Here is a 12,248-nt window from a genome sequence, read left to right on the forward strand (position 1 = left end):
AAAATAGAATTCTTTGTTAACAAAAAACCACACAAATATGAATAATTAAAAAAGTGTCATTTAATTTAAAGATCTGGACAAATAAGTGTACCTGTAAACCAATATAAAATAAAATAGTTTTACTTTTAATAACAGTGAAAATAACAAAATTCTTACACAAATCCAGATCAGACATCACTATTTATATGAAAATCAAGACACGAGACTCGTATTAATACAGCAGCTCTAAAAATCAGAAACCAAGTATGATAAGGAATTTAATTAAAATAATTTCAAAAGACATACTTACTCCGTTTCCATTGTTTCTACCACAAAGTTTTGAGCATCAATAAAAGTATCTGAGGCAATATTACCACCTTCCTGACATATCTTACCTTGAGTAAAGAACAGCAAACAAAAGGTAATTTATACAACCAGAATGTTTATTATACCTGCACATTAAAACCTAACTCTTTAGTTAATGATCTCTTAGAAAACATTAAATCCATTGTATGTTAAATTTTTGGTCACATATATAATTTTGTTTGATTGATAATTTTTAAAAACAAAAATGAAATTTAACTAAATTTTGTGGCCAAATACTGTCTTTTATTATAATAATAGTAGTTTTAAATGTGAATTGATAATTAGAAATATGAAAAAAATTTATATACAGGCAACACAAAAAGTAGTGTCACACTTTTATAAAACAAACATAACATTTAGTCTGGACCCAAGCATAGTTCCTAGTTGAGTTCTGCCAGTGAAGTAATTGTTTGATCACACCTCCATTACAATGCAAATTTATAAACACTTTTCCCAGATATGTGTTACTGTTAAGTAAAAAAAAAAACAGTCATTATTGTATTAGCCATATCAGCTCCTATGCCCATGGAAATAGGCATTTTAATGAGAGCAGCATAAATAGTTAGTAAAGCCTGAACAATTACAACAGTTGTAACAAAAGAGTTAAATCAAAACTCCAACACATTCAGCATTTGTTTTTGATCACTGTTGAGTATTTTGAAAGGACCTGATCAAAATTCATCAGCAAAAGCATGTTCAGTACTTTTTTCTGGTCACTGTTCAATATCTTGAAAGAAGCTGATCATATTACAGCCTGAATAGTTAGTTATGAAGTCACTTATCTAAGACAAACTGTGTAAGTGTCTTCCAGTTTAAGCTTAGAAATAACAGACGCTCCAAATGAATAAGGCCATTTATTCCTATTTATAACATCCAGCTTAGTGAAAAATATATCATTACAAGAGAAGTTCAAAACTCCATTTAGTTTCTACTTATTCTATTACAGGTTTAAGCTTATTTTATACACAGTTGTAACAGAAGAGTCAATTAAGTAACAGATTTCAGGTTAGTTTATATCAACAGAAGAGCTTGCTTCTAGTCAAAGATGGTAAAGTACACTAATTATATGCATGTACAAGGAAATTTTGCGATTTATTTGTATTCTTCTCACAGTGTGCCTGTATATACAGTAGATCACATGTAAAAATACAATATTTTGTTATTAAAACATATCTAGATTTATTCACGAGGCATTGTAGGTAATGTTCATTAATAAAACTAAGCATGTGGAAGTCATGTTTCACCTGTTGATACACACATACCTTTACCAGTCCCACGGACTTTAGGATGTAAAATAATTATTAACAACCAAGTCACTCATGGTTTCTTGGAAATAAGTTCAACATTTTGTCAACAATACTTTATTTTCAATTTCTATGTTTTATAATGCTCTACTCACCAATAATCTGATTATGCAGCTCATGAGTTATGCCTATTGGATGAGGAGCATCTTGAGCTATGTACTTGTTATATATATGGATTGCATCTTCTTCTAGACCTACAAATCCAACAAATAAATATGGCTGTTAACAATACTGGACACAGAAAATTAGGGATCAAAACAATTTTTGGAATATAATTTGCCAACAGTTAAGTACTAATGTGAAAATACTAATGACAATGACATTTATGATCTCTCTTTATCAAAATCATAACATACTAATCTTGTAATTCAACTGCTCATGGCTTTTTTACCCTGTTAAAGACCTGCTTTTTATGATTTTTTCTTTTTTTGCTTGCAAAACACAATTAACAATTACATGTTGAAGCATCAAATTAAAGAACTGAAAACTTGCAATAAAAATGAGATTTTTAGTGTTGCCAAAAGTACAGGGTGATTTAACTAAATGTTGGTTAATCACAGTCTTGATTCTTAAATAGCAGTTTTACTAAGCTGCTCTGCCATCAGGGATACGAGTATACAGAAATACTATAGCTCTGAACATGTGTCTACCTACTAGCATGGGGGTGTCTACAGAAATACTATAGCTCTGAACATGTGTCTACCTACTAGCACGAGGGTGTCTACAGAAATACCATAGCTCAAAACATGAGCCTACTCCCTTGTGGGGGATGTCAAGAGAAATACCATAGCTCAAAACAAGTTTACCCCTAGTGGGGGTGTCTACAGAAATACCATACCTCGGAACACAAGTCAATCTGCTAGAATGAGGGTTGCATACTGAAATACCCTTGCTCAGAGTATGTGGCTTATCTCCTAATACAAGCTTGTCTACAACAATATTACAATTGAGGTATAGAAGTCTATCTCCTAGACTATAAGTGTCAAAAGTAGCATCACAGCTTATAAATCACAGAAACAAGTCTCCAGATGAATCTCTCCAGAATGTTTCTCAGGTAATTGAGTTTGTATGTGTGGGATGAAGTGAATGTGAAGGCAGTTCCACAGGATGAAAACTCCAAGGTAAGCTGGAACATTGCATGCATAACTTGAATGAGAATTATTGTATGTCGGAGTGAAATCAAGCCTAACTAGTTTGATTGATTGATTGATTTAGTATTTTATGGCACAAAGCTGCTAGGCTATCTGCACCAAACGTCCAGTAAAAAAGGTAAAAATAAATGAAATGTAGTAAAATATATAAAAGGAAATGAAGGTAAAACAAAACATCATTGAAAAACAGAAAAAGCATAAAACCAATGTTGACACCTAGTTTACAATGTTAAGAGAGAAAGCAAAGTAAGAGAAGTTGTAAAGGACTTTCTCTAGCAAAATGGTAATGATCATAACCCACCAGGAAGACTAACAGGTAAGTACAAGAACCACCATCAGTCACCTGAAGTTGGTCTTTCCAGTCCTGGTTCCGGGTTATGTGTCATAACAGCCATTAACAAAAGATAAAATAATAAAAGTTTTAAAAGACACATAGCAAAATCGTAATAATAATTAGCCAAATGCCGGTAAAAAGGTAAAAGTAGAGTAAATGTAGTAAAATTCGTAAAAGAAACAAAGGCAAAAACAAAATAGCAATTAAAAACAGAAAATGGCATAAAACCAATGTTGACATCCAGTCTACAAAGTTGTAAAGGACTTCCTGTAGCAGAATGGTAATGATTATAACCTGCCAGGAAGACTAACAGGTAAGTATAAGAACCACCGTCAGTCACCTGAAGTTGGTCTTTCCAGTCCTGGTATGTGTCATTATGGCCAGTACCTAAAGGGAAAGTAATAAAAGTATTAAAAGACATACAGCAAAATTGTAATAACAACTCCCCAGGACAACTAATGGGTAATTCAAACAGATAGTTCAAACAATAGTGTTAGTCACTTGAAGTTGGCCTTTCCAGTCCTGGTGTTGAATTATTTAATGTTCTAGCCATTTTTCAATTTCAAACTGAACAAGAGAGATTGAGATTCTGAAAAGAGAACCACAAGTAAAAAGATGTAATGAATAAATATCCAACACTTAAATGAGATTAAAACAATTGATGGCCATTAAAAAACTAAAACCTTTATCAAGGTGGACAGTGTCACCATCACCAATAACACTGTCCAATGTTACTGACAAACCCTGAGACAGAACATGTTTAAAATAGTGTCGTCGGTGAGAGTCGTAACGATAGGAAGTAAAATGTGGCTTACAGTGATTTGAGTGTTACACAAACTACACAGTAGTGCAACAGTTCCAGATAAAAGAAAACAACGAATTAAAAAACTGTGACCAATGCATAGTCTAGTCAGAACAACTTCCTCCTTCCAAATCTTATGGAAGATAGACAGCCAAAGCCCAATATAGGGTTTTATTTGAAAAAGCTTGTTGTCCTGTTGCTCACTCCAAGTGGACTGCCAGCTGGCACAGTGCTGAGCCCTGAATACTGGACCATAGTCCATGTACGGAATAGACACAGTGGTGATGGTGCCAGAGCAGATAGACTTAGCTGTCATGTCTGCAAGCTCGTTCCCGCAAATACCAACATGGCCTGGTATCCAGAAAAACTGGATAGAAGTAGATGTTAATGAGAAATGGGCCAGTCGATTTTGAATATCAGCGAGAACAGGGTGTGAACTGACTTGAAGCGATTCCAGGGCCAGTAGAGAACTAAGCGAGTCAGCATAAATAGTGCAGTTGGAGTACTGCTTAGCTTCAATATGATCCAGCGCAAGAGATATGGCGTACAGTTCAGCAGTGAACACAGAAGCTGTAGAGAGGATTCTGCGCGCAACCACCGAACAGCAACAAACCACGGCAGAGCCAACAGAATTACCTGATTTGGAACCATTCGTATAAATTGGAATGGAATGATTGTTCGGAAAAATGTTCAGTAAATAAAAGACGGTACTTCCAATCGGGAGTATCTGCCTTTTTCAGATGGCTTAAAGAAAGGTCACATTTGAGGGCTGTAATGAGCTAACCAGTGGATTCTGCAATGTTATCCAAGGACAGACCCAATTCATCCAATTGTGCCTGGATGCATAGGCCAAAAGGAGCAATGGCAGATCGTCTGTTCTGACAAAGTATGGCTCACTGAGGAAAGAAAACACATCCCCAGGTAGGATGCTTTGGTAAAGAAAGAAGTTTTGAAGAATATAGTAAAGACAGTTGCAAATTGCAAAGGCGCAGAGAAGGTTCATAAAATTCTACATATAAGCTTTGAACTGGGGAGGTGCAGAAAGCCCCAGTGCAGAGTCAAAGTCCTTGATGATGAATGGGGTCCAGCATCTTTAAGGCCAAGGGTCTAGCAGAGCCATAGACCATTGATTGAATAAGAGCAAATATATCTTTAACATAGAACATCGATCCGCTCCCCAACTGGCAGTAGAGAGGACACGGAGGATGTTCAGTGCTCTTGTGTATTTGACCCATAGCTGCTTTACGTGTGGTATAAAGGTCAGCTTACAGTCAAAGATAAGCCCCAAGGACTTGGTCTCAGGGACCACTGGCGGCGAAACTACAATGATACAGAGTTCAGGATCAGCGTGAATACCCTGTTGGTGGCAAAAGTGCATGCAAACAGTTTTAGAGAGAGAAAAATTAATGCCGTTCCCCCGTAGTCAACTTCAGTACACGATTGAGGCAGTTTGTAGTTGCCACTCAATATATCTCATGTTCGACGACTGACACAAGATGTGAAAGTCATCGACATAGAGCCCATTCGCAACAGTGAGAGGGAGTTGTTCAGTGATGGCATTTATCTTTATACTGAAAAGTGTGACACTCAAAACACAGCCCTCAGGGACCCCAAGTTCCTGTACAAAAGAACAGGAAAGTGTCAAACCCACACAAACTTGTAGTCTCCTGTCCATTATAAAAATTTTAATAAACATGGGTAAATGGCCACGTAACCCATATATGTGGAGGTCTCACAAAATGCCATACCTCCATGTTGTGTCATAAGCCTTCTCAATGTCGAAGAATATTGATACAAGATGTTGGTGTTTGAGAAAGGCTTCTCTGATCGATGTTCAAAGTCGAATTAGGTGGTCCATGGTGGAGTGCTGTCGTCGGAACCCCCAACTGGGTGAGCGAGAGGAGGTTGTTTGATTCAAGAGACCAAACAAGATGAGCATTAACCATACTCTCTAAGGTCTTACAGAGACAGCTCGCCAAAGCAATTGGACGGTAGTTCGAATGAATTTTGAGATTCTTCCTAAGCTTAAAAAAAGGGAGGAGTACAATAGCATGGCACCAAGCATCAGGAAAGACATTCTCCTACCAGATTTGGTTAAATACAACCAGAATAATAGCAAAAGAGAGATAGTGCAGCATTTCATAATGAATATCATTTGATATGACTGATGTACTGCCAGACTGTTGAAGAGCAAGCTTCAGTTCTACCAGTGTAAAGGGGCGATTAAAGGAACACGATGTGGTTCAAAAGTGTGAGATATCTATAGAAAGTATACCAGGCCCGTTTTTGAGCCTTCCGTGCCAAGTGGCAAGCAGGATTCAACCACAGAGGAGGATATCATGGAAAATGTGTCGAGGTTTTAGGAATACACTGAGCAGCTGCTTGTATAATACAATCAGTTACCGCTTCCACACAGTCGTCTATTGATGGCTGATTCACGATGGCAGGATCAAGTTCTGTGAGAGCAGTGAAAGTGGACCAGTTTGCCTGATCCAGCTTCCACCAGGGCACGCGGATAGGGTGGCATCGACCACGGCCAGTCTCTCTCAAAAGGATAGGAAAATGATCACTGCCTAGTTGATTACTGTCAACCCTCCATGAAAAATGGGAGAAGAAAGAATGAGAGCAAACTGAGAGATCAATAGTGGTAAAGGACTGACTAGGTGCGTGAAAATAAGTGGAAGAACCAGTATTGAAAAGAGAAATATTGTGATCAGAGAGCATATGCTCTATAGAGCAACTCCTCCTATCAATAACAGCACTTCCCCAGAGGAAACGATGTCCATTAAAGTCCCCCAGGATTAGAAAGGGAGACAGCAACTGTTCAATGAGAACATCAAGGTCTGATTGATCATATGTCTCTCCAGGAGACAGGTAGAGAGAACAAACAGTGTTAGTATGACCCAAGGAAACACAGATGGCTATGGCTTCCAAGGGTGTGTTGAGTGGCAAAGACAGGGTGGGCACATGCTGATCAACCAACAGTGCCACCCCTCCATGTACTCGTCCATCACACAGCCTTTCATTTCTGTACAGAGAAAACTGCCAAATGGTGACTGTATAGGCAGGTTTTAGACATGTTTCTTGTAAGGAAAGACATACAGGATAGTAGGAAGCAATTCGTGTTCTGATATCATCCAGATTAAAATGTAAACCTCGACAGTTCCATTGTATCAAGGTGGCCATTTTTAATGAAGGGTAGGTGAGGTGGCTGGAGAACCTTTCTGTTTACGACTACGTCTTTCTTCCTAACTGTCCTTATTCGGAGGAGGTCTATCGACCACCATGGATCCTGCCCTGGGTCGATTGGGCAGGTCTTTGTTGTTGGAAGGGGATTACAGTGACTGAGGACGTGAACAAATGATTGTTTTGCATCTTAGGGTGAGAGAAAAATATGTATCACAAGAAATGCCTGTATTTGAAACCAAAGGATGTGGATCTTGAAGTTTGTTGGAATGTATGGGAGGAAGAGAGACAGGAGCAGAAGTCAATTCAAACTTTTTAACCATGGAGGTCAAAAGGCTTTTCATTTGCTTGAAAACAATTCTCTTGAAGGCAGAGAGAGATCTGTATGCACTCCCACTGTAGTTGTGGAATGAAGTGCAGCAGCATACGTCTGAGATGGAGTGACAGACAGAAATTTCTGAGCCTCAGGATAACTAATGTTATGAGTCGTTTTCAAATGCTGCACTTCTTTTTCCTCCAACCATTTTGGGCAATGACAAAAGTAGGAAGGGTGAGAACCATTGCAGTTGACACAATGTGGGTCCGTGTGACACTCATAGGTATCGTGGTCCTTGCCACCACAACAAGCACATGTCAGGGAACCATGACATGACATCTTTGAGTGGCCAAACCTCTAACATTGGAAACATCGGAGAGGGTTTGGAATGTACGGCCATACCCTGCAAATTAGATAACCTGCCTTGATGGTGGCAGGTGCACATAGTGATGTAAATGTCAAAACGAGGATATTTGTCAGTAACGTAACTCCATCTTTGCGAGTGGAGATGTGCCTCACTGCAGAAACTCTTTGAGTGGAGAGACCAGCAAGAATCTACGACTCAGGGACGTTCTTCAAATCCCTCTCAACAATAAATCCTCATGATGAATTCAAAGTAGCATGAGAAGTAACCTCATTAGGCACATCCCCAAATGCCTTTGAATTCAAGAGAAGTTCACTGTGTTGGGATGTAGATGTTTCAACCAATATGTCTCCAGATCAAAGCTTCTTTACTGACTTTGGAGAACCAGGAAAACCCTCTAGTCCCTTCTGAATGAAAAAGGGGAGCAATTGCCCTAAAGGTTTTTCTGAAAGAGAATGTAATACAAGAAAATCAGGTACGTGTGTTACAGGTGTTGAAGATTGCTGCTCAGAGTCTTCAAGACGTGGTCGCCTACCTATTGACTGTGTTTTCACTATTTTATTTAAATTTTTTGTAGGAGGATCCATAGGAAAAAAGGAAAATTTCGATATCCACTCACCCCACCCACCATGGAGCCTTATGAGGGAATGCACTACAATGTCATACAAGGACATTGCAGCAAAGCCAGGGCTTCGTGAGCACTATACCCTAACACCAGCATCAGGCACAATGTCCACAATACCCGTTGAGAACTTCCAACACTGGTACTTGGTTGACTCTAGCGCAAGTGGACCAGCCGAATGACCCAAGGGGGACCACCTAAAGGCCACCCGTCTTTAAGAATTCAAGGCCAAAGTGGTGTTTTAGGGTTGAACCCCTCAACCACCAGGATCCTCTCCTCCCCTTCACGGGGTGCCACGCACAGCAAACATGTGGGTGGATGTTTAGATCCCAGAGGAGGTAAACTGAAAGAACAGAACCTTCCCTGGGAGGTCCCCTCACCACGTACAGGAATCCACACCGAGGGGCAAGCCTAACTAGACCAGCAAGACATAATAATGGTTGTCAGGAACTCATTTCTATAATGTACAATGTTATTCCAAGTGATATACAGATTTGTAACAGACACTTTTGCTATGCTGTCATACAGCCATTCATACATTCACCATAACATCTTTTCATACTAGCATACAGTCATTTATAAGATCACATTAAAGGACAACAAGTAACCATCTGTTTCATCTCAGTCATCCTATCAATTAATATAAACCAAATACTAAAATCACTAAATATTAACCCTTATCATTCAAATGGTTTGTAACAAGCTGTCCTTTAAACTCACATCCAAAGACGACCAGTTCCAAAGCCAACCACCATCAGATATCTTTCCGTACCATCACACAACACATTTTAACAATACCTTAAATACAGCACACGATAAGGCACACTTTTTCTTTTACTAACAAGAAGGTTTCAACAAATAGCAGGAAGTTCTTGCCAATAAAGCTTTACAATTTGTGGTAACATTTCACAAGTTTAATTTAGTGCCACTCCAATGAGACACCTGGAAGGCTCACACTATAACTACTTATACCATGTTCTAAGTACATATTAAATAAACATAATAAATGAAGTCTCAACAAATATCTAGACTCTTATTGATGTTTTTCTCTCTCTCTCTTATAATACATCCTTAGTTGCATACAACTGTTGTATCTCTCTTTTAATAGGTAAAATGCACTTCCAAATACATGCATAACAACATGCAGACAGAAAATTATGAAATCAACCAGCTTTCTCTTTACTTTATCTGGCCAATTTCTGTTCCTTAAATAATGCCTGTAAAAATCTCAGGTAAATTTCATTACAATTGTGCCAAATTAACATGTCTAAAGAAAAGTTTGAAAGCATAGCTTGGAGAAAGGAATGTCAATGCTGGGGAAAGCCTTAATATATATGAAAGTAAAGCATTTGTTAATTTGATTAAATACATTTCAAGCAATGCAACTATTAATTAATTTGCAATACTTTGCGAGTGTGTATAGTTTTGTGTAACAAAAGTACACATGCATTTTGCACACATATATATAAAAGTGATTTCAGGTAAATGTAGCCTATTATGTGATAATGTGGGAGTCTCAAATATAATTAAAATGGTGTTTAAAGTTTTTTTTCCTTTTTTTAATATACATATTTTTTGTACACAAACCACTGCTAATACACAAGGTCATTACTACAAATTTTACTGCTATCCATAAGAAACAAAGTAAAAAAATTATTATTACTACCATATTATATACAGTAAAACCTAAAACTAATACACAAGGTCATTGCTACAAATTTTACTGCTATCCATAAGAAACAAAGTAAAAAAATTATTATTACTACCATATTATATACAGTAAAACCTATCTGAGGCGGAATCACACGGAGGACTGAGTAAAGTTTCCAGCTTAAGCAGGTTTTCTGGCTTATATGATTAAGGAAATGCATGTTCACTATGTCTATAATTTTTGAGTGGAACTTTATACTTGGTTGACTCAAGAGAAGTAAGACGTTTGTGAATAGTTATTATACTGTTTGTTATATTTATTAGAATAAGAACAAAAATAGACATTCAAAATACACACAAGTACACAAAATCTCAATCATTTATTTGAAGAAAGTGTCCAGTTTCAACAGTTTCATTTTTTTTAATGGACTTTCTCATGTGGTTAAAAGAAAATACTATTTCTATTGCCTTTTCTTCAAGTTCATTTTCCCCCTTCATTTTTGCATACAATTTAATAGCGTTAATATAACAACACTTGCGGTGAAGTACAAATTTCTATTTCCTCACTGTCTTTTCCATTTTGTTCTTCTGAATCTCTCACACAGTTACCACCTTGCAATTACATTATAGATTTTAAATCAATTTCATCAGTTTCTGTTAAAACATTCTTGTTAACGTTCACAAAACTTTCCGCGTTCACAGAGTCATCCTCAATTTTCTCAGAGTTTGAATTTCACTAGAATAGTCATAAAAAACTTCTCCACAATCTCCACCATTATCAAAAATAAATCCACAGTTTCAAAAGCACTTTATTACGCATTCACCTTTTACGCATTTGATTGAGTGACTTAAAAATGCAACTGCATCTAGCATGTCACTTTTCATGATCATTTTAAATACTCTCTTACAGTTGTCCATGTTTGTAATAATATGCTGAAGCATCAGTTTTCTGTATTTCAATTTTATTCACTGTATAATTCCATTATCTAGTAGCTGTAGAACTGATGTGGTACATGGAGGTAGAAATACTAAAACAAACATTTGGATGACAAGTTGCATTATCTAGGAAAAGTAGATTATTCCTATTTTCTTGTTCCATTCTTTTGTATAATTTGTTCAAAAATTCCTCAAATATAGCACTTGTCATCCACGTGTTAATATTTGCTTTCCATTCCACAGGAAGTTGATTCTTCCTTAAATTTTTAAAACAGTGCAGATTTTCACTTTTACCTATTACTCATGGTTTCTCTAGTTTTCAATCAGCAAATGCAACCAAAAGTGCAATCAATCATTCTTTCAAATAGCAACCTCCAGAATAATGACGGCAGAAAAATGAATATATTTAACCAATACTTACTGTAACAAAATGTCCAATAATTTATTAATATTTAAACAAATTATTAACTGAACAAGAATTTATTAATATTTAAAGAAATTGTTAATTAAATCAGAAATTAATATTTAATCAAAAACATTTTTCCACCTTACTCAGGTTCTAATCCTACTTGTTGACAGATGAGGTAGGTGAAAGATAGTTTTCTGGACATGTTACGCAGGTTCCACCATATAGAGGGCCTTTTGTAAGAGAAATCTTAAGATAATGCTGCAAAATTTTGACATTTCTAGCTTGTACAAGTTTCCACCATATGCAGTTTCCAGCTTAGACAGGTTTTACTGTACTACTAACAAGTAAATAATTAACTCATTTTTCCCACAAAAGTATTAGAGTAAGGCCCTATTTCATTGAAAAATTGATTATGGTGCACATAATATAAGGATTTCAGTTATATACAAAAATTTTATTTGCAAGTGCATTGCTTTGTAATTTATTTACTGTTTTTCTTTTCATTCACAGCCTTATCACTATGCCTTTTTTATGTTATGGTTTTGTATCGAAAGCTGTACATACACCTATTGCACATAACATGCATGCTTCCCATGTCATACAAATGACTCAAATTTAAAACCTATCAGTCGCATAACACAAAACTGCAAATCAAAATTAATTCACATGGTTTGGCCATATGCTTATAAAGTAAACACAAGAGTCAAGCCTTTTAATTATAGCCTCAAGAAAAATAACATTCAAAAATGTTTTGGGACCACATATTCCATAATCTAAATTAAATAAACAAATGGTCTTAAAGTCAGCCCTTATCATTCATATATTTATA

General features: G+C 36.6%; 1 protein-coding gene across 4 annotated transcripts in view; it reads right to left on the minus strand.

The window, feature by feature from the left end:
• The window catches only part of pkaap (A-kinase anchoring protein pkaap), a 45,889-nt gene that overhangs the window by 20,366 nt on the left and 13,275 nt on the right, over positions 1 to 12,248 (minus strand). For all 4 annotated transcript variants that reach the window (XR_013029563.1, XM_076507231.1, XM_076507230.1 and 1 more), the window contains 2 exons: positions 1,745 to 1,843; positions 290 to 374 (listed from right to left, as the gene is read on the minus strand). Coding sequence is in view for 3 of the 4 variants with exons in the window: in XM_076507231.1 (XP_076363346.1) it covers positions 290 to 374; positions 1,745 to 1,843 (184 nt within the window). In the remaining variant the exon portion in view is untranslated. The remainder of the gene's footprint in view (positions 1 to 289; positions 375 to 1,744; positions 1,844 to 12,248) is intronic.

Source organism: Tachypleus tridentatus, chromosome 6, assembly GCF_004210375.1.
Source record: "Tachypleus tridentatus isolate NWPU-2018 chromosome 6, ASM421037v1, whole genome shotgun sequence".
In the NCBI taxonomy this organism is placed as follows: Eukaryota; Metazoa; Arthropoda; class Merostomata; order Xiphosura; family Limulidae; genus Tachypleus; species Tachypleus tridentatus.